Source organism: Trachypithecus francoisi, unplaced genomic scaffold, assembly GCF_009764315.1.
Source record: "Trachypithecus francoisi isolate TF-2019V2 unplaced genomic scaffold, Tfra_2.0 Lachesis_group14, whole genome shotgun sequence".
Classification (NCBI taxonomy): domain Eukaryota; kingdom Metazoa; phylum Chordata; class Mammalia; order Primates; family Cercopithecidae; genus Trachypithecus; species Trachypithecus francoisi.
In genome coordinates this window covers 57,316,536-57,338,540 of record NW_022681459.1, presented here as the reverse complement: position 1 = coordinate 57,338,540, position 22,005 = coordinate 57,316,536, and the positions used below count along the sequence as shown (strand labels likewise).

The window sequence follows — 22,005 nt, the reverse complement described above, 5'->3', positions numbered from 1 at the left end:
CACCGCAGTGGCTCTTCCTTCCTCACCCTACCATGCCACCAGTGGTTGCTGAGTCTGTTCTCTCTCGGTCCTGGCATCTGCAGAGCTGGGGTGCTGATCCTCCTCTCCTGACCTCTATGTGAGGCTCAACTGACACCAGCCCATGAAGGGCTCAGCATGTGCCTACCACATAGTAGGAATCTGCAGGATGGTGGCTGTTCACCCGGAGGGCCAGCCTTCCTTGGACTGGATTCCTGGGAACTCAGGGAAGTGCTCTGCAAAATGTTAGTTAAAAAAAAGTTTGGGAGGCCGGGTGCAGTGGCTCATGCCTATAATCCCAGAACTTTGGGAGGCTGAGGCAGGCGGATCATGAGGTCAGCAGTTTGAGACCAGCCTGGGCAACGTAGTAGAAACCCCGTCTCTACTAAAAATACAAAAATTAGCTGGGCATGGTGGCGGGCACCTGTAATCCCAGCTACTCAGGAGGCTGAGGCAGGAGAACCGCTGGAAACCAGAAGGCAGAGGTTGCAGTGAGCCAAGATTGCCCCACTGCACTCCAGCCTGGGCAACAAGAGTGACACTTCATCTCGAAGAAAAAAAAAGTTTGGGAAACATCCTTTTTGGGGAGTCCAGCAGACAGTGCAGGCACAGCTCTGTGGGGGCAAGGGTGGCTGTTGAACTTTGTTTGACTCTGTGTTTTCCAGCCTTGTGGGACCAGGGGCCTTGCTGGGAAAGAGCAGCCACTGAGCCCCAGGGGGACACCTGTGCCTTGTGTGGCTATGCAGAGGGGGCTGTGGGGCTCACAGAGGGCTGAGGCAGGAGGTGATGTGGGCAAACTGCCCTGTTCAGAGGTCCCTGTGGCCACAGCCTGGAGGGCAGCCAGGAGGAAGAAGCCCAGCCACAGGGAGGCCGATGTGGAGGGGATGCTGTGGCCAGAGCCGTGGCCTGAGAGAGCAGTGGCTGGAGGGAGGAGCTGGCAAGAGTAGGAATCTGTGGGGCCCGGGAGACAGCACAGAGGGAACCTGCTCCATGTGGCCGTGGACCTGCCTTACCACTGGCCCTCTGAGTCACAGAGGGGCGTGGCCAGCAGAGCTGAGATGTCCTCAGGAGAGGAGCCAGCCCAACGAGGCGGAGAGGCCTGCATGCTAGGGGTCAAGGTTAGCCACACCGCCTGGCTCTGCTGGCCCCAAAGCTGAGAGGACCCTCCAGGGAGGCCTCTGGTCACAGTGCCAGGCAGATTATGGGAAGGCAATGTCACAGTCACTGAGCTCAGGTGAATTTCTTCCTTAAGCATACTCTAATACAGGGGATGCCATGGGCAGAGAGTGGAGAGACTGGGGGAAGGAGGAGGCGGAGCGGGAGGAGGAGGGGGAGGGAGAGGCGGAGGAAGAGGAGGCAGAGGAGGCCCACCCAGATCCCAGCCAGAGCTCCTCATCCACCTTCCTCCGTGGCTATCAGCTGGGGTGCCTGGACATAGCCTCTGGTGCTGGGCTCTGGATTCCACCATGTGCCCCCGCTGGCCTCTCTGTGTCCCTAGGTGAAATGAAGACCCCCTACCCCCCACACTCTGCCTTCTCACAGAGCAATTATGAAAGCCTGGTAAAGACACGGAGGCTGGCACGGGGTGACTGATTTGGCCAAGGTCAGATTTGAATCCAGCACTTAGCTCAGGGCTGGCACATAAGAGGTTCTCAAGAAATACTTGAGTTAAAAGGAGGCTGCAGATGGCTCTCTTGGCCTGGGAATGTCGCAGAGACAAGCACGGTACCTGGTGTGTGGTCGGAGCTAAGTAGCTGCTAAGCCATGTTACTACAGGAGCCACCTAAGGAAATTGCCGCTCTCATTCTGCAGGGCCGCCCAAGGCCTCTCTGAGCCCACCAGGGAATGTGCCCACTGTAGCGGGTGGCCTGGACAGTACTGTCCTCCAAACACAGATGTGTGTGGGGGGGGGCAGGGCTATGGAGAAGACTTTGGTGGATTAGGTTACTCCAAGAAGGGTTTTGCAGGATGAATAGGAGTTGGCCAACCAGACCAGGCTTAAGGGAAGATCATCCCAGACTAAGTGAACAGTGAGCATGTGGACATGAACTGAGCCTGGCTTCCAAGGACAGGACCTTCTGCCAGAAAGCCGGCCTCTGCTTTCATTCACTCAGGAGGTTTCAAGGAGGCCCCTGGGTCCCCTGCCTCTCCTCTCAGACACCCTGGGAGCTGATGGCTCAAGCTCCCTGCAAGAAGCTGGGAGCTTCTAACCGCATGGCCACCCTCTGGCCTTATCCCTGCAGTGAAGCCCTGGAGAGCCCCTTCCTGTCATCTGCCCCTTGAGTCTGGGGAAATTCCCGTGGGCCAAGCCAGTGCTTGGGGAGTGACAGAGTTTGTAGTCAAGATAGCCACCCCCTCGAGGGCCACCTGGCAGCCCCAGCTCCTGAGGAAGAGGCTTCTTGCCTTGGCCTCAACCCATCTGCCACCCACGCCCAGAACCACAAGACAGAGGGCCCAGACCTCGGTTACTCAAAACCAGAAACTGCCGAAAAGATCTGAATGAGGAGTCCCCTTGGGGCCGGGGCCAGGTGTCTGGGCAAAGCCATCCTCCCACGCCCAGCACCCCGAAGGAGGGCAGGGGGAGCGGGGAGCCAGGAGCTGTATCCACCCTGCCAACTCACCCTGCCTCAGGCTCCAACAAAGGGCAATTCATGGACCCTTGAGGACCTCTGAAGGCAGGTCCCCCACCCGGCCTCAGATCCAGTCCCTCTGGGGTCCCAAGAGACCTGGCTGCAGTCACCCCCCTCCCCTCCCCATGACTCATTAGCTGCGTCCTGAGCCTCAGTCTCCCCATCAGTAAGATGAGAAACCTACTCGTGAGCCACCCGCGGGATGGAAGCAGCTTCCGCGGATGAGCAACTGTGTCCACCCTGTCATCCTTGATAGGGTTCATGGATGGCTGAAGAGGGGCCAGCCCAATCCTTTGTCAGAAGCCCTAGCCCAGGAACAGTAGCTGGGCCCCTCGCGGGGGTTCGTTTCATTGGCTCTGACTGCAGCGACGAGTGGGGTGTGTCCCCCAGACTGGGTGGGGGCCTCGAAACAAGGACTTCTGGAATTGATTGAGGATCCAGGAGGGCCCAGGCCAGAGGGGTGGGCTGGGGAGGGGCCTGGGGCTTTTCAGTTAAACAAGCCCCAACCCCCCACCCCAGTGTCCACAGAGCCTGAGCTGTGAGCCCAGTGAGGCCAGGAGCTGGAAGTCAGGCTGACCCAGCCTCAAGAGTGGTAGAAAATGTGCTGGTGATGGCCAGGCATGGTGGCTCACGCCTGTAATGCCAGCATTTTGGGAGGCCGAGGTGAGTGGATCACCTGACGTCAGGAGTTCAAGACCAGCCTGGCCAACATGGTGAAACCCTGTCTCTACCAAAAAAATACAACAATTAGCTGGGTGTGGTGGCAGCAGCTGAGTAGTCCCAGCTACTCAGGAGGCTGAGGCAGGAGAATCGCTTGAACCCACGAGGTGGAGTTTGCAGTGAGCCGAGATCGCGCCATTGTACTCCAGACTGGACAACAGAGCGAGATTCCAAAGAAAATGTGCTGGGGACGATGGGGAAGGGCAAGGAACACTGAGGACCGGGGTCAGGAAGCCCGAGGGTCACCTCCTCCCTGCACTCCAACCGCCTGTGCTGCCTGGCACTGCCCAGCGTGCACCCGCCCCCAACCCTCTGCCCAGGGCACTGTTGTGAGGCTGGGGGCAGACAGTGGGTGTGGGTGCCGAGCACAGGGCCAGGCTGATGTCACTGTCCACAGTGGGGGAGCAGCCCCTTCCTGTCGCTCTGGTCTGTGCTCCACTTGGCCGTGCTGGGTGACGTCATCCTTGTTGGCCCCAGTGATACGTCACCTCTGGAGGCTCAGGCCTCCTGCCTCCCAGGGCTTCTGGAGCCTCCCTTTACTGCCCTCTTGTGGCTCTCAGGGGAAGGGAAGTGGCAGCCCGGGACTCAGGGCCTGGCATGAAGTAGGCACTCTTGGAGTGGAGGCTGCTGGGGTTACTGAAGGCTTGTGCAGTGTTGGGCGGGGTCACTGTGGAAAGCGTGTGGCTCCAGAGTCACAGCTGGACTCTGATCTCAGCCCTTCCACTCACTCACCCTACAACCCGGGCAAGTCAGCTTTCCCTCGGAGCCTCTGGTTCCTCTTCTGAAAAACGTGGGTGGAAATTCTGGCCTGTGGGTCTGCCCCGGGTCGGAGGGTAGATGGTACGCAGTGCCAGCACCCAGTAGGGCCTCCGTGAGTGAGCATGTGTCCTTTAGCTTTGCACTGGGACAGTCCTACTCTGCCGGTGACCCTACATATCCCATTCCTGTGCAAGACCTCAGTCTCACCATCTGTAAAATGGACAGCAGAGGCCGGAATGGACAGAGCAAGACCCTGTCTCAAAACAAATAAACAGAAATGGATTTATCCTCTGTCTGGAATAGAGCCATGTGTATTTAACCACAAAAATGTTTTCCCTCCTCCACCCCAAATCTGTGGATGCTCCATAGAGAAGGGCCATGCTTATCCCTCAGCTGCTTCTTAAGGTGGGAGCCTTGCCATTTCAGAAAGCCAGTGAAAGCCACACCCCTCTCCCCAGTGAAAGCCACACCCCTCTCCCCAGTGAAAGCCACACCCCCTCCCCAGTAAAAGCCACACCCCTCTCCCCAGTGAAAGCCACACCCCTCTCCCCAGTGAAAGCCACACCCCCTCCCCAGTAAAAGCCACACCCCTCTCCCCAGTGAAAGCCACACCTCTCTCCCCAGTAAAAGCCACACACCCCTCTCCCCAGTGAAAGCCACACCCCTCTCCGTAGTGAAAGGCACCCTCACGGCCACTATGACTGCCAGGCGTGGGCTGTGGTGCCTGACACCCTCTCAGACATGCCCAGACACATGCTGGAGTTGCTCAGAACTTATACACAGAATCCTGAGCACTAAGGGAGGGGCCAGAATCAAAGCCGAGATACATGATGCCCCTTCTGCCTAGCTTTGTCCCCTTTCAACCCAGATAGTGCCCAGAAAGACGGTTCCACTTGCAGGCCCTACACCCAGGGCCCTGGCTTCCATGGTTCTATCCTTTCTCCGTGGGGGGGCACCGTGATGATGCCACACATTAGAAGTGCCCCTTTTGGGGCCGGGCACGGTGGCTCACGCCTGTAATCCCAGCACTCTGGGAGGCCAAGGCAGGTGGATCACCTGAGGTCAGGAGTTCGGGAGCAGGCTGGCCAACATGGTGAAACCCCGTCTCTACTAAAAATACAAACATTAGCCAGGTGTGGTGACACACACCTGTAATCTCAGCTACTTGGAGGCCGAGGCATAAGAATCCTCGAACCCAAGAGAAAGAGGTTGCAGTGAGCCGAGATCACACCACTGCACTCCAGCCTGGCGACAGAGTGAGACTGTCTCAAAACAAAAAGAAAAAAAGAGAAGTTCCCCTATTGGGCACCTGGCTTTTATGCCGTCTTGTTCTATTCTTGTGTTTTTTTGTTGCTGTTGTTTTTATTTTTTTGAGACAGGGTCTTGCTCTGTCGCCCAGGCTGGGTTGCAGTGGCATTAACTCGGCTCACTGCAACTTCCATCTCCTGGGATCAAAAGTTTCTCCTGCCTCAGCCTCTTGAGTAGCTGGGATTACAGGTATGTGCCACCACGCCTGGCTATTTTTTGTTTGTTTGTTTTGAGATGGAGTCTCTGTCGCCCGGGCTAGAGTCGGTGACGCGATCGTGGCTCACTACAACCTCCACCTCCCAGGTTCAAGTGATTCTCCTGTCTCAGCCTCTTGAGTAGCTGGGATTACAGGTGTGCACCACCACGCCCGGCTAATTTTTGTATTTTTAGTAGAGACGAGGTTTCACCATGTTGGTCAGACTCCTGACTTCGTATTCTGCCTGCCTTGGCCTCCCAAAGTAATTTTTGTATTTTTAGTAGAGACGGGGTTTTGCCATGTTGGCCAGGCTGGTCTTGAACCCCTGACCTCATGATCTGCCCACCTCGGCCTCCCAAAGTGCTGGGATTACAGGCGCGAACCACCACACCTGGCAAATACGATATTGGATTCCTTCTTTTACATCTTTAAGTATGTGAGGCAAATTTAGTTTTACAGTCGCCTTCCAATGGTGTCTCGGGAATTTCCTCCTGGTATGTGTGGTGTTTGCTTGTCCTTCCCTCAGGGTGGTCTGTTTCTGTGTGTTGTGTAATTTGAGATTATGAGTTTATCTCCAGCAAGGCTTTATCTGTGAGAATCCCAGCTCGTGGGCATGCCTCCCGGAGCATTGTTTATTGTTGCTGATATAGAACACTTGTACATACTTTTGGGGTATGTGTGACATTTTGACCCCTGTACACAATGTATTGATCAAATCCGGATAATCGGGAAACCCATCACTTCAAACGTTTATCTTTGCATTTGGAACATTACAATTCTTCTAGCTGCTTTGCAATATATGATAAATTATTGTTAATGATAATTTTCCTATCCAGAGCATTTTTATAATTGCTCTCCCAAGCAGCCTAGGGCTGTCACGGGCCTGGTGCAGCTTTTCTCATCGGTTGGGTTAGGCTTTATAAATTCAAACCTAATCCCAGGCGAGGGCAGACTCTTGGCTAAAGGCTCTCAGGAGAACTGCACACTTTTTCCTACCTCAAGCTTAGAAGGAGTCAGACAAATTTTCTTGTCGTCTCTTATTGTCAGTGGGTAGATTTGTTTCTAGGCTACATTTTATTAAGGTCGCAGCCCCTCAAGCCCTCTGGTATTCTGTGGAGAATTCAGTTTCACCTCCCAGCATCCTGGTTGCTCTGCGCCTGATCTCCTGGCTGCTATCACAATTTAATAAACCCTCTGTCTCAACACCCTCTCTCCACCCCCACAAGGCTGCCACACATTCACCTAATTTCTGAGGTTTTGTTTTGTTTTGTTTTGTTTTGTTTTGTTTTGTTTTGAGACAGAGTCTCGTTCCATCACGCAGGCTGGAGTGCAGTGGCGCGATCTCAGCTCACTGCAACCTCCGCCTCCCGGGTTCACGCCATTCTCCTGTCTCAGCCTCCTGAGTAGCTGGGACTACAGGCGCCCGCCACCACTCCCGGCTAATTTTTGTATTTTTAATAGAGGCGGGGTTTCACCTTGTTGGTCAGGCTGGTCTCGAACTCCCGACCGCAAGTGATCTGCCCGCCTCGGCTTCCCAAAGTGCTGGGATTACAGGCTTGAACCATCATGCCCCGCTTCATCCCAGAGTTTTGCTCTAAGAGGGAGCAGGAGAAGGCAGTGCTGGCCAAAGGTGGTTTTGTGGTCTAGAGGGCGGGGGCAGCACGGGTCTGACAGGAGCAGCTGAGCACCAAGGCCCCAGGAGGATGGGGGAGGGGGCAGGCTGCAGAAGTCAGGGATGGGGGCGCAGGTGACCAGAAGGCCAGGAAGGAAAGAGGGGGCCCTGTGGGCAGACAGAGCCCCAAGGAGAGGAAGCCCCGGATCAAGGATCCCCAGCTCTGTGTGGGTAGATGAATGTCCACTGGATGTTGACCTGTGCCTGAACATTGACCTGAGCTCCCGGTCCGATGGAGGAGACAAGCACAGTCTGAGAGCTTGACACAAGGCAGCGGGAGGGAGGAGGGTCAGGGACTGTTGGCTAAGTTGGGTGAAGGAGAGAAAGGATTGCATGGTGGGGGTGGGGGGAACCTGACAACTGGGCATGGCGGGGCCCGAGGCCACCTTGGAGGAGGAGGCGGGCCAGCTCGCTGTCACGGCCAAGGCTGAGCAAGCACCTGCAGCTCTGAATCCGTTTAGAGCCTGTGGTTACCCAGGGAGGGAGATGTGATGAGGATTCTCATTTCACAGATGAGGAAACTGAGGCACAGTTAAGCAGAGGGAATCAGCCCAAGGTCGACATCTATGAAGTAGTGAAGCTGCGATCCTCTGGCTGCACAGCCCATGCTCTGAGTCACACTTTACTACCCATTGTTATTATTATCGCTGAAAAAATAACCCAGCCAGAGGAAGAGGAGCAGGGCATCCCAGGCAGAGGCAGAGCCTGGGGAAAGGCCCGGATCTTCTAGGCAGCAAGTGGGCATTTTGTCTCCTGGTTCGGGGGGTAGTGGGAGAGGGGCCTGGCAGGGCGTGGTGGGAGATGAAGCAGAATCGGAAGCAGTGAAAGACTGTGCTCAGACTGGAGGGTCTTGGATGCCGGGCTTGGAAATCTGGAATTTATCCTGCAGGCAGAGGGCCTCGTCCGATGCCTCTGAGCAGCCGGGGCAGAGGCATCCTGGGTGTCCAAGTGAATGTGCTGGCAGCCTTGGGAAGGTGGATTCCTGGGTCGGGGAGGCAGGAGAGTCCTGAGCCCTCGAGGGCTGTGTGGTGGAGGGGGTGGGCAGGCTGTGGGCAGGGGCTGAGAAAGAGGGCAGAGGAACGGTGAGCCCCAGCCCAGGCTTCAAGTGGGAAGATCTGGGCTGCTTCCAGGAGGTTTTGGGTAGAGAAAACCGGGGCCTGGAAAGGGGGATTCTGAGGTTGGTCCTGGCCCTGCCCCTCACCAGCCTGTGACCCTGCAGGTGACTTCAGGACTCAGAACCTCGGCGTCAACCTCAGTGGCATGGAGGAGAGGCTACCTGTCTGGAGGGGTTGTGGTGGGGAGGCCGTGGCCTGGGCTGGGCACAGCACGTACTCAGTGATGGGGACCCTGCCCTAGACTCGGTGCCCCTGGCACACCTGGAGCTGACTCCTCCTGCCCCCATGAAGAGTTGGGACCCCTCCAGCGCCCCTGCCACCCACCAAGCCTTTCCAGAGGCTCTCGGCAGTGGTTTCTCCTTCATTTAGGAGAGATTAGAATGATCCAAGCTGGCCGGGCGCGGTGGCTCACGCCTGTAATCCTAGCACTTTGGGAGGTTGAGGTGGGTGGATCACCTGAGGTCAGGAGTTCAAGACCAGCCTGGCCAACATGGCGAACCCCCATCTCTACTAAAAACACAAAAATTAGCCAGGCATGGTGGTGCATGCCTGTAATCCCAGCTACTCAGGAGGCTGAGGAAGGAGAATCACTTGAACCTGGGAGGTGGAGGTTGTAGTGAGCCGAGATTGCACCACTGTACTCAAGCCTGCACGACAGGAATGAGACTCCATCTCAAAAAAAAAAAAAGAAGACACTGAAATCCACCAAGTTTTTCCCAGGTGAGGATTCCTTGGTAGCAGAAGTGGGGGCATGGCTGGTGGATGCCACCCTGGGTGAACTCCCCTCCTCCACAAGGGAAGCCGGGGCCTTGCCAGTGTCCAGAGGAGCCGACATCACCTCCACAGTTGGCTCTGTAGGCTCAATTTATGCTGTCGGGAACGCTGGCCAAGTTTTGATGGGCTGTTTCCTACCTACCTACCTACCCTGTCAGATCTGAATTCCTGACTGGGAATAGTCATTCCTGCCTCCCAGGGCTGTTTGGAAGAGCCATGAAAAAAATGAGTGAAAAAGCACTGCCCTTATCCCACACCAAGCCCACACCTGTCTCCTCCTCCCGGGGCTCCTCCTCCCGGGCTGTGTCAGGCGGGGCTTCACGTTGCAGTGTGAACTCTGACATCCCAAGCAGCATTCCTTCCATCCAACATTCTTCTAAGAAAAGGCTGCCAGCGGCCGGGCGCGGTGGCTCAAGCCTGTAATCCCAGCACTTTGGGAGGCCGAGGCGGGCGGATCACGAGGTCAGGAGATCGAGACCATCCTGGCTAACACGGTGAAACCCCGTCTCTACTAAAAAATACAAAAAACTAGCCGGGCGAGGTGGCGGGCGCCTGTAGTCCCAGCTACTTGGGAGGCTGAGGCAGGAGAATGGCGGGAACCCGGGAGGCGGAGCTTGCAGTGAGCTGAGATCTGGCCACTGCACTCCAGCTTGGGTGACAGAGCGAGACTCCATCTCAAAAAAAAAAAAAATAAAAAAAAATAAAAAAAGAAAAAAAGAAAAGGCTGCCAGCCAAGAAGGTGCCTGGGGAAGAGTACAGGTTGTGAGTGCAGCCCGGGAGCCCATCCTGCTCTGCTGCCTGCCCTGAGGAGCCTCAGTCTCTTGGTATGCGGAGCGGGGAAGTTCCCCGGGCCTGCCTGGCGGGCGGCTGCAAACAGGAAGGTTAGGAAGTACACAAGCACCCAGCACGGGACCAGGCACAGCTGTGCAGTGTTATGCTGCAACACAAAGGTTAGGGAGTGCACAGGCTCCCAGTACAGGCACAGCTGTGCAGTGTTATGCTGCAAACACAAAGGTTAGGGAGTGCACGAGCTCCCAGCATGGGCCAGACACAGCTGTGCAGTGTTACGCTGCAAACACAAAGGTTAGGGAGTGCACGAGCTCCCAGCATGGGCCAGACACAGCTGTGCAGTGTTTACAGCTGTGCAGTGTTACGCTGCAAACACAAAGGTTAGGGAGTGCACGAGCTCCCAGCATGGGCCAGGCACAGCTGTGCAGTGTTACGCTGCAAACACGAAGGTTAGGAAGTGCACGGGCTCCCAGTACAGGCCAGGCACAGCTGTGTGATGTTACGCTGCCAGGCTGGAATGCCTTTGCAATGGTTACTCCTCCCGGCGCCTGTCTCCCAGAGTTTGTGTTTTTCCCCTGGAGAAAGCAGGGCTAGAGGGAATGAGGGTGTCTCCAGTGTGCTGAGTGTCAGGGTGGGACCTTTCCCCATCTGGACATGGGGTTTCCTGGAGGTCAAAGCCAGAGCCTGGCGGGGAGTGAGCTCTGTTTGGGAAAAGGCAACATATTTGTGTCCTGAGATTGATATAACCAGTGACCATAAACCAGGTGGCTTATAACGGAATTTCATCCTCTCACAGTTCTGGAGGCTGGAAGTCTGCATCAAGGTGTCCTGGGTGGCCAAGGTGGTTGGGTTGCTCGATCCCAGGAGTTCAAGACCAGCCTTGGCAACATAGCAAGACCCTGTCTCTACCAAAAGTCCTAACTGGTCAGGTGTGGTGGCGTGTGCCTGTAGTCCGAGCTACCAGGGAGGCTGAGGTGGGAGGATCACCTGAACCCAGGAGATCAAGGCTGCAGTGAGCCATGATCACACCACTGCACTGCAGCCTGGGTGACAGAGTAAGACCTGTCTAAAAAAAAAAAAGGTGTCAGCAGAGCCAAGAATCCTTCCTCGTCGCTTCAGCTTCTGGTGGCTCCAAGTGTGCTTTGGCTTGTGGCCGCATCGCTCCAGTCTCTGCCTCTGTCCTCACATGGCCCTCTCCTCTGGGTCTCTGTGGCTGCACATGACCGCCTTCTTTTTTTTTTTTTTTTTTTTTTGAGACGGAGTCTCGCTCTGTCGCCCAGGCTGGAGTGCAGTGGCTCACTCAGCTCACTGCAAGCTCCACCTCCCAGGATCATGCCATTCTCCTGCCTCAGCCTCCCGAGTGGCTAGGACTACAGGTGCCTGCCATCATGCCGGGCTTTTTTTTTTTTTTTTTTTTTTTTTGTATTTTTTAGTAGAGACGGGGTTTCACCATGTTAGCCAGGATGGTCTCAATGATACACCCACCTCGGCCTCCCAAAGTGCTGGGATTACAGGCGTGAGCCACTGCACCCTGCCCACATGGTCTTCTTATAAGGACATCAGTCACTGGATTTAGGGCCCACGTACTCCAATATGACCTCATCTCAATTTGATTACATCTGCAAACACCCTCTGTCCGAATATGGTCACATTCATAGGTACCAGGGGCTGGGACTTCGGTGTCTTTGGAGGGCACAATTCAGCAGTTGAGCAGTCTGAATGAATACCCAAGGATGGCCTAGAAGGGCCAGCAGGTCATTGTCAGGACAGGAAGCTTCGAGGGACAGGCACCTGTGTGGTGCTGGCCCAGCCCACCCCCTGCCCCCGCACTCTATTCATAATGTTTTTTTTTTTTTTTTTTTTTGAGATGGAGTCTCGCTCTGCCGCCCAGGCTGGAGTGCTGTGGCCGGATCTCAGCTCACTGCAAGCTCCGCCTCCCGGGTTCACGCCATTCTCCTTCCTCAGCCTCCCGAGTAGCTGGGACTACAGGCGCCCGCCACCTTGCCCGGCTAATTTTTTTGTATTTTTTAGTAGAGACGGGGTTTCACCGTGTTAGCCAGGATGGTCTCAATCTCCTGACCTCGTGATCCGCCCGTCTCGGCCTCCCAAAGTGCTGGGATTACAGGCTTGAGCCACCGCGCCCGGCCTCTATTCATAATGTTGATTAAAGAAAAGGTGGCCGCTGGCCAGGTGTGGTGGCTCATGCCTGTAATCCCAGGACTTTGAGAGGCCAAGGCAGGTGGATCACTTGAGGTCAGGAGTTTGAGAACAGACTGGCTAACATGGTGAAACCCCGTCTCTACTAAAACTACAAAAATTAGCCGGGTGTGGTGGCATGCACCTGTAGTCACAGCTACTTGGGAGGTTGAGGTGAAAGGATCGCTTGAACCTGGGAGGCAGAGGTTGTAGTGAGCCGAGATCATGCTACCGCACTCCAGCCTGGGTGATAGAGCAAGACTCCATCTCAAAAAAAAATACAATAAAATAAAAGCAAAGGCGACTGCTGTCCATGCACGGACACTCTGTGCTGGGTCGCTGGCAGACACACGAATGGTCCTCGTTAGTGTCGGGAGGACACACTGAAGCCCACCCACCTGCCTGAGTTTGAATCCTGGCCCAGTCATGTGACCTAGGGTAAGTCACCTAACCTTTCAGAGCCCCAACTAACCCACCTGTAAACTAGGATGATGGGAGTAGCTGCCTGCCTTCGAGTGCTATGGAATTCAAGGGCGGATACCCTATGCCTGGCCCATAATAAGTGCTTACTAACCCCAGAAGGAACGTGGTCTTATCTCCCCACTCCAAGGACAAAGAGACTGAAGCTTGACAGGGAAGGTATTACAGATATCAACCTAAATAACAAGCAGTGGCCAGGCACCGTGACTCATGCCTGTAATCCTAGCACTTTGAGAGGCTGAGGCAGGCAGATCACTTGAGGTCCGGAGTTCAAAACCAGCCTGGTCGACATGGTGAAACCCCATCTCTACTAAAAATACAAAAATTAGCTAGGTGTGGTGGCAGGTGCCTGTAATCCCAGCTACTCAGGAGACTGAGGCAGGAGAATCGCTTGAACCTGGGAGGCAGAGGTTGCAGTGAGCCAGGATCGTGCCCCTGCACTCCAGCCTGGGCGACAGAGCAAGACTGTGTCTCAAAAAATAATAATAAAATAACAAGGACAGAGGGACTCTCTACAAGAAAATGATATTTCTTCAGGAATCAGGCATTGCAATGGGAATTTGCATGCCACAGTAAAATACGTGTGTGTTCAGGGACAAAGAAAGACAAAGGTTTTTAAAGGAAAAATTGGGAGGATTACATAATTGTTTTGAGAGAAATATCCCTGGCTACAAGGATCAATAACAAGGACGGCACCAGCCCGAGGTTGGACAGGCAGTTGCTGAGCAGATGTCCTCACAGAGGTGTTTTGGTGTGTGATTGCTATGGCCTTTGTGCAAGGTTGTGGTTTTACAGAGCCTTTTGTGGTCATTCTTGTTATCAGGCATTTTTATATAAGAAGCCTCTCTTCATGGCCTTTCCTGGCTCCATTTCTCAGGAGTTTTCTTTGTTTGTTTTTTGTTTTTGTTTTTGTTTTGAGACAGAGTTTCACTCTTGCTGCCCAGGCTGGAGTGCAGTGGCCCAGTCTGGGCTTACTGCAACCTCTGCCTCCCGGGTTCAAGCGATTCTCTTGCCTCAGACTCCTGAGTATCTGGGATTACAGGTGCACACCACCATGCCCAGCTAATCTTTTTGTATTTTTAGTACAGACGGGGTTTCACCATGTTGACTAGGCTGGTCTCGAACCCCTGACCTCAAGTGATCCACCCATCTTGGTCTCCCAAAGTGCACCCAGCCTGTCAGGGTTTTTTAAACACAAGTGATTCCATTTTGATTCTGACAACTTTTTTTTTTTTTTTTTGAGATGGAGTCCCTCTCTGTTGCCCAGGCTAGAGTGCGATGGCGCAGTCTCGGCTCACTAAAACCTCCGCCTCCCAGGCTTAAGCAATTTTCCTGCCTCAGCCTCCTGAGTAGCTGGATTACAGGCACATACCACCACACATGACTAATTTTTGTATTTTTAATAGAGATAGGGTTTCACCATGTTAGCCAGGCTGGTCTCGAACTCCTGACCTCAGGTGATCCACCCACCTTGGCCTCCCAAAGTGCTGGGATTACAGGCGTGAGCCACCATGTCCGGCTGATTCTGACAACTTTGACACAAAGGAGGTGGCAGAGCTGAGGGCAGACCCAGTTTGGGAGATTCCAAAACCTGGCTCTCTCTGCAGTGCCATCCTTGAGCCTGGACAGTCACCTCCTTTACCTCCTTGTACCACAGAAGCACCTATTGAGAGACTAGAATCCGATTTTAAAACACTTGCCCTGAGAGAGACTTTGGAAACTGATTGGTGTTGAAGACCTGGCTGACAGGTGGGAAGGTGACTTGGAGAGAGAATCTCATGCAGGTACATGTGTGACGTCTGGTGTAGTAAGACCAGGGACCTGCTGGCCAGAGCCCCCTCCCCAGCCCCTAGAACTGGAATCCAGAACAAAAGAAGGGCACGTGTATTGAGTGCACAGGACCAGACCACCAGGGTGCACAAGGGCCCAGATGGAGTCCTGGTAGCTCAGCTGGTCAAGAGAAGACTTAGGGAAGAAGGTCCGTCTTCAGACCTGAAGGCTGCAAGGAGGACATAAATATATATATATATAAAAGTATATATATTTATAATTTTTTTTTTTTTTTTGAGACGGAGTTTCACTTTGTCACCCAGGCTGGAGTGCAGTGGCACGATCTCGGCTTACTGCAACCTCTGCCTCCCAGGTTCAAGCCATTCTCCTGCCTCAGCCTCTGGAGTAGCTGTCATGCACAACCATGCCAGCTAATTTTTTGTATTTTTAGTAGAGACGAGGTTTCACCGTATTAGCCAGGATGGTCTCCATCTCCTGACCTCATCATGATCCACCTGCCTCAGCCTCCCAAAGTGCTGGGATTACAGGCATGAGCCACTATGCCCAGATTTTTTTTTTTTTTTTTTTTTTTTTTTTGAGACAGAGTCTTGCTCTGTCACCCAGGCTAGCGTGCAATGGCACGATTTTGGGTCACTGTAACCTCTACCTCCAGGGTTCAAGTGATTCTCCTGCCTCAGCCTCCCTAGTAGCTGGGACTACAGCTCCCAGCTACTAGGGGACTACAACTACTCCCTAGTAGCTGGGACTACAGGTAGTAGCTGGGACTACAGGTAGTAGCTGGGACTACACCATATCCGACTAATTTTTGTATTTTTAGTAGAGACAGGGTTTCACCATGTTGGCCAGGGTAGTCTCCAACTCCTAGCCTCAGGTGATCCACCTGCCTCGGCCTCCCAAAGTGCTGGGATTACAGGCATGAGCCACCATGCCCGGCCAGGGCATGAACACATTAGATAGCAGAGCTAGGATGGGACGGTGGGCTAACCTCCTGGTGGCAAGAACCGTGTCTTTCTTGTCCCTTGCTGTATTCCCCATGTAGCCTCAGTTTCTCCATCCATGAAATGGGAATAATAACAGTTGATCCTGGCTCCAAGGCCACCAGAGGGGAACATTTCTTCTGGAGGAACTTGAGAGAGGGGCCCACCCACCTTTACTGTCGGTGCGCCCACCCCAGGCTTGCCACAGGGGAGCCTCTGTTGGATTCTCCAATTTGTGAAACACAACACGTGTTGCTTCTGACGGGCCCGACACCCATCCTGCCATGGGCACTAACTGGCCATGTGGCCTTGGGACGGTCCCTGAGAATCGGTGCACAGAGAGGGGCTGTGGCCATGACCACCTAATCCCATTTGGTGCTGGAGTCACTGTGAGTACCCTGGGCTCCCCCAGCGTCACGGCCCTATCTCAGGAACCTCCTTCTGCCGTGCAAGCACCCTGGCAGCCGTCCCCAAGCCCTTGGCGTGCCCCGTGACTGTGCGTGGATTTTTTCTGTGCCTCATAGGGCAGTGGTGTCACCCTCCTCGCCCATCCCAGGGAAGGGACGGGACGGGCCTGGATGGCAGAGACTGTGGGGACAGAGCCAGGAACTCCCCATGGCTTTCCGTGCCCAGCACGTTGCCAGGCCTCTTCCCAGGTGTCCAGGACTGACCAGGCTGCTCTGTAGGGTGCAGAAGGGACTTGCAGGTCTGCTTTGAGGGAACACCAGGTTTCGCCACCAGGGGGCGGAAGTGCCCCTCCAGAGCAGGCAGTGCCGGGTCTGCTTTGAGGGAACACCAGGCTTCGCCACCAGGGGGCGGAAGTGCCCCTCCAGAGCAGGCAGTGCCCCGGGAAAGTGGGCAGCTAAGGTCAGCAGCTGAGGGCAGCGCCCCGGGGAGAGCGGGTGAGATGGAGGCTGTCTCTCTCTCTCCACCAGCCCACAGGGCTGCAGCCTCAGCTCCGCCATTTGCTGACTCTGACCTCCGACATACGCCTTGGCCTCCCTGGGCCTCTGTTTGTCTGTAAGATGAGACTGGTCTCCGGCTTGGCAGCCTTGTGGGGACGAGATGGGGCAGTATGCTTAATGGCTGCCCCTGTACCGTGCCTCTACTACCCCTCCCTGGGCCCCGAACTGGCCCCTTCAGGGGTATGCTGTCTCCTCCCCTTGGTTGGCCTGTGTCCCAGAGATCATGATGTTACTTGTAGTGCTAATGGACTAGAGCGCAGAGTCCCATCCCTGGGGACAGGAACTGAGTCCAGCTGGGGCTGAGCCAGGCTTAGGGGTTGCAAGCCCTTCAGAAGGGTAGTTCTGAGGATATCAGGGTCCCCCTCAGTGACCAGGGTCCTCTACCAGCTCCAGACACCCCGCTGGCCAGGGGGAGTTTGGAATGAGTTTGGGTCCTGGGGAGGAGAGGACGTCTGGCCTGGCAACTTCCTGGAGCGAGGGCCACTCTGGTGGCTTTGGGGATGTATGAATGAGTCTGGAGTGGGGGCCACTCTGGTGGCTTTGGGGACGTGTGAATGAGTCTGGAGCAGGAATGGCTCTGGTGGCTTTGAGGATGTATGAATGAGTCTGGAGCGAGGGTGGCTCTGGTGGCTTGGGGGATGTGTGACTGAGTCCCTTTGTCTCTCATTTCCTTAACAGAGGGGCATTTCCCTTCCCTGGTCTCAGACTCAAATGAGCCCTGCACAGGGCACCCCTCCACAATACAATTGCTGGGTCCCCCAGCCCCCTCATCAGACCCAGAAAGCCCCATAAGTGAGAGGAGGGCCCGGTGAGGAGAGGAGGGCACCTGGAGCCCTCGTGCCTGCTGGCAGGGGCAGTACCCGGGTGGGAGCTGTCACGTGGGACTCAGGCCCAGCAAGACTGTCATCTGATGCTTCAGGGCGGCCGGAATCCAGGTTTCTGTGTCAGTCTCTCCGTTGTAAAATGTTGGCCGAATGCAGTTTGGTTTTTTTTTTGCCTCCGACACTGCAGGCCACACAGAACACACTTCGGGGCTGGACTCGGCCCTTTGTCCCCCACTTGCCCCCTGCTCTGAGGATTTGTGACAGCTCTGTCCCCTCTTGGCCTCTGCCTGGGGTTTCTGGCCCCAGGGGCAGCCCGCAGCTATGCCCTCTCTACCTGTCATGGCCCAAACCCAGAGCAGTGGCACCTTTGCTTGAGCCTCCACTGTTCTCCTGGCACTGGGCTCTTGGGTGTAGACAGATTTTACACATCTGTGGCTGGAGCCAGGGAGAGGTTATAGCTAATTCCTTAACGCTGACTAGAGATGCCTTTTCTTTTTTTTTTTTTTTTTTTTTTTTTTTTTTTGAGATGCCTTTTCTAAAGATATCTTTAAAATGCCTCAGCCATCCCTACCTCCGGAATTTCTGTCTGGCCGCTTCTCCCAGACGCCTGCGGCGTTCCCAGCCCCCCCGCCCCCCGTTTCCCTCCTCCTGCCTCCCACCTCGGGCTGCCGATTTCTCTCTGATTTCTTATCCCAAGCAGTCAGGCCTCCCTCCCTCTCTGGGGCTGGCCTCTCCAGCCAGCCAGGCCCTGCCAGCGGTCAGCAAGCGTGGGACCAGGCTGTGCTGAGCCCACAAAGCCAGCCGTCTCCCGAGAGCCTGCCTCTGGCGTGGGAAACTGTTTCATCCCGTCTGGATCCCCGGCGGTTCTGCTTTGCTGCATTTACACCAGTGGCCGTGACAGAGATTCTGCCTTACATCTGTCCAGCCTGGGCACTTTTATGAGGCATTTTCACCAATGTGGTCCAGTGTAATCCTTTATTCTTATGAGATAAATGTTCATCCGTCCATTAAACCAAGTATCTATGAAGCACCCACTCTGTGCTAGGCACGGGGACTGTAGCAGTGAACAAGACCTCCTGGCTTACGGCATAGGATGGAAAAAAAGTCATCAGGTGACAAGAGGACGACCCCTGAGCCTAACTGAGAGTGAAGGCGGTCAGAGACAGGGGCAACTAACTTCTCTGAAAGACGTTCTAGCGCAAGAGAGGGACCCGCAGCTGGAGGGCAAGCAGGTCTCAAAGGCCCCTCCGAGGAGTCAAGGATCTGGGCTTTATCCTCTGTTTTAATTCTTTTCAGAGACAATTCAGTACACGCCTTCGTATTTTTATATTTTTGTTGTTGTTGTTGTTTTTGGTTTTTTTACAGCGATAAGGTAGGAAATCCATGTCTGGCTATGACATTTGGTTTGGGATCTAAAAGATACAGTGTTCCTGTAAGTTTGAGAGCATGGGCTGGGCACAGTAGCTCATGCCTGTAATCCTAACACTGTGTGTGGCCAAAGTGGGAGGATTGCTTGAGTCCAGGAGTTTGAGACCAGCCTGGGCAACATAGCAAGACCCTGTCTCTATTTAAAAAAATGTTTTTTTAATTGGCCAGGGAGCCAGGTGTGGTGGTTCACACCTGTAATCCTAGCATTTTGGGAGGCCGAGGTGGGAGGATCACCTGAGGTCAGGAGTTCGAGACCAGCCTAGCCAACATAGTGAAACCCCCGTCTCTACTAAAAATAAAAAAAATAAAAAAACTAGCCAGGCATGGTGGCAGGTGCCTGTAATCTCAGCTACTCAGGAGACTGAGGCAGGAGAATTGCTTGAACCCAGGAGGTGGAAGTTTGCAGTGAGCCATGATTGCACCATTGCACTCCAACCCAGGCGACGAGCAAAACTCCATCACACACACACAAAATTAGCCAGGCATGGTGGCACATGTCTTGTAGTCCCAGCTACTCAGGAGGCTACCATGGGAGGGTTGCCTGAACCCAGGAGGTAGAGGCTGCAGTGACCACGATGGTGCCACTGCATTCAACCTGGGCCACAGAGTGAGACTCCGTCTCAAAAAGAAAAAGAAAACGTGTACAGCACTTGACGGTTAGTTTACAAAGCACCTGTTGCTGCCTGTGGGCCCCCAGCTGTCTGTGAGATGAACCGGTCCATTCCACTTTACTGATGAGCAAGTTTGTCTGTTTATGGCTCTGTCTCCCAAAGACAATGGTATTTATGTTTATGTCTGGAACACAGGAGGTGCCCAGGAGACACTGGTTGATTTGCACTAAACAAAGACTCTTCACGAGGCTCTCTTACATTTTATTTTATTTTTATTTTTATTATTTTTTGAGACGGAGTTTCGCTCTTGTTGCCCAGGCTGGAGTGCAATGGCGCAATCTCAGCTCTCCGCAACCTCCGCCTCCCAGGTTCAAGTGATTCTCCTGCCTCAGCCTCCTGAGTAGCTGGGATTACGGGCATGCGCCACCACGCCTGGCTAATTTGTGTATTTTTTGTAGAGACGAGGTTTCTCCATGTTGACCCAGCTGGTCATGAACTCCTGACCCCAGGTGATCCTCCCACCTCGGCCTCCCAAAGTGCTGGGATTACAGGCATGAGCCACCACCTCTCTCTTACATTTTATATGGGGCCTTCCCAGCTCCTGGAGCTGTGGCTGTCACCCCCCATCTGATGGAGGGGTCAGGTGAGCCTTGTGGGAATCCCAGAAGCTGGGGACTGGGAAGGGCCCCATGCAAGGGGCTGGACGCTCCCTGTGGTGAGGCCCAACTTTGCCGTTTGTTGATTGCACAATGTTGGGCAAGTTATTTCACTCTGCGAGCCTCAATGTCCTCAACTGAAAAATGGGGAGAATAATAACCTCTGCCTCACGGAAGTAGTTCCTGTTAGTTCATGTGAGATCAGATATCTAAAAGTGCTCTGCAAAGCAGGCAGGAAGCACCAGCTGTGCCCTGCCTTCACTGGGATCGCTCTGCCCCCACCACAGAGACTTGGGAAGCTCTGCTTGGTTTTACCATCCAAGAGACCTGGGGGTGGGGGATAAGGAGCAAACCCTCTACTTCTTCAAGCCGCCAATCCAGCAAATCCTCCAGGCAACCAGGCAGTGCTGAAGTCCCCATCCAAGAGGATCTAGGCCGAGGCCGGGTGGGGTGGGTTCTTGGGCCGAGTTGCCTGGAGGGGAGTGAAGGTCTCTACCCAAAGTCCTCATGAGAAGTGGGTGGGGGAGCCTGTGTTCAGGTGAGGGCTACGGAGGCACCTGTGTGGCACAGCCTTTGCGAGGACGGACGTAAGGGAGAGACCGCCGGGGCCGGGGTCGCTGGACATCGTGTGGGCGCGACCGCAGTGCCGCGCGGGGGGCGGGCGCTTGGGCTTGGGTCCTGCGCCCCGTGCGTGTTGGTTTCCTGTGGGCACGTGGGGCCCTCGGAAGAGGGGAGGAGGGCGAGCACGTCCCCACAGGGTAGACCGAGCGGGGCGTCGAGGCAGCTGCGGCCGCGGAGACGCCGGCTCCGCCTCTTGTACACGCCCCCTCGCCTGAGGCCCCGCCCTGCCCGCGATGCCCCGCCCCTCCCCGCCCCGCCCCCCGGGGCGCCGCGACCCGCCCCCTCCCCCGCCCCTGGGCCCGCCCCCGGCCTCCGCTTGCGCCGGGTCCCTGCTGGCCGCGCGCCTGGCGCTCCACGCTGAGTCGCTCTGTGCAATGATTAACCCGGCGGGGCGGCCGGCGCGGGACCCGAGACGGAGGCGCGGGGCCGGGGCGGGACCCCTCAGGGCCGCTCGGCTTCCTGCTCTCGCCTGAGTTTCCGCGTAGAGGGCGCAGCGCCGGCCCGGGGCCCTTGGCGCGGCGTGGCGCAGGGAGCGGCGTGGGGCGCGCGTGGGCGCGGCGCCGGCGGCCCGGGTCACCATGAGGACTCTCCGCAGGTTGAAGTTCATGAGTTCGCCCAGCCTCAGTGACCTGGGCAAGAGAGAGCCGGCCGCCGCCGCGGACGAGCGGGGCACGCAGCAGCGCCGGGCCTGCGCCAACGCCACCTGGAACAGGTAAGGCCGCGCCCTCCCGGCCAGCTGGAGGTCCCGGAGCCGGGGGAGAAGACCCTCGAGCCGTCCGCGGGCGAGGGGCCGCCCCGAGCCTGGAACCGTGCCGAAGGCGGCGCGGCGCTTCACAGTTGGTAAAGAACTTGCCCCGCCGGAGTGGTGTGGGCCTGGAGGAAAGTTCAGTGCAGCGTGGTTCCAGAACCCAGGATAGGGAGCGAGGCCCGCCAGCGCCCCGGGCTGTCCCAGAAGCGCCCGGCGGGTGGGCGGCGGGGTGGGCCGGGAACCCGCGTGCCCGCCTCCCACCCGGGGTCTTTCCACGTCTCCACTCCGGTGCTCGTGACAACCCGGGAGGTTAACGGAGCAGGAAGTATTTTTCCCATTTTGCGGTTGAGCACAGGAGCCTCGGGGCTCAGTGGGTAGGTCGCGCAGGCTTCCTGTGTCTCTTTAAGGTCCCTTAGGCTTTCCCTGGAGAGGCCCCTTGTCCTCCAGCTGTCAGCAGGGGGTGCGGTAGCTGCGAGGCATTCTTTAGAGGACCCTCCTCCAGGGGTCATTCCCAGACAAGCAGGGGCCTGGGAAGCCCCTTTCCCCAGCTTTGTTTGAGGAGCAAGGCTGGGATCCGAAAAAGAAACGATTTATTTAGTGGAACTCGCCAGCGTCTCTGCTCCCTAGGAAAATGAGAGGCAGGAGAAAGTGAGGCAGGCTGTTCGGGGGAGGCTGTGGACGCTGCCCCTCTCGCCCCCACACCTGGCAGTGAAATCTTGCCAGATGC

The 22,005-nt window shown here is 55.6% G+C and overlaps 1 protein-coding gene across 11 annotated transcripts in view; it reads left to right on the top strand.

Annotated features, from left to right (window-relative positions):
- PRR5 (proline rich 5) overlaps nt 1-22,005 on the top strand; it is a 71,102-nt gene that overhangs the window by 11,894 nt on the left and 37,203 nt on the right. For 3 of the 11 annotated variants that reach the window (XM_033233638.1, XM_033233639.1, XM_033233644.1), the window contains exon 2: nt 21,126-21,242. The exons of 2 other annotated variants lie outside the window; for them this stretch is intronic. In XM_033233638.1, the coding sequence (XP_033089529.1) occupies nt 21,136-21,242 (107 nt within the window). In that variant the 5' untranslated portion in view covers nt 21,126-21,135. Of the gene's footprint in view, nt 1-18,858; nt 18,864-20,835; nt 21,243-22,005 lie in introns of those variants that run through there. 6 more of the 11 variants (XM_033233648.1, XM_033233637.1, XM_033233640.1 and 3 more) reach the window with 5 other exon arrangements.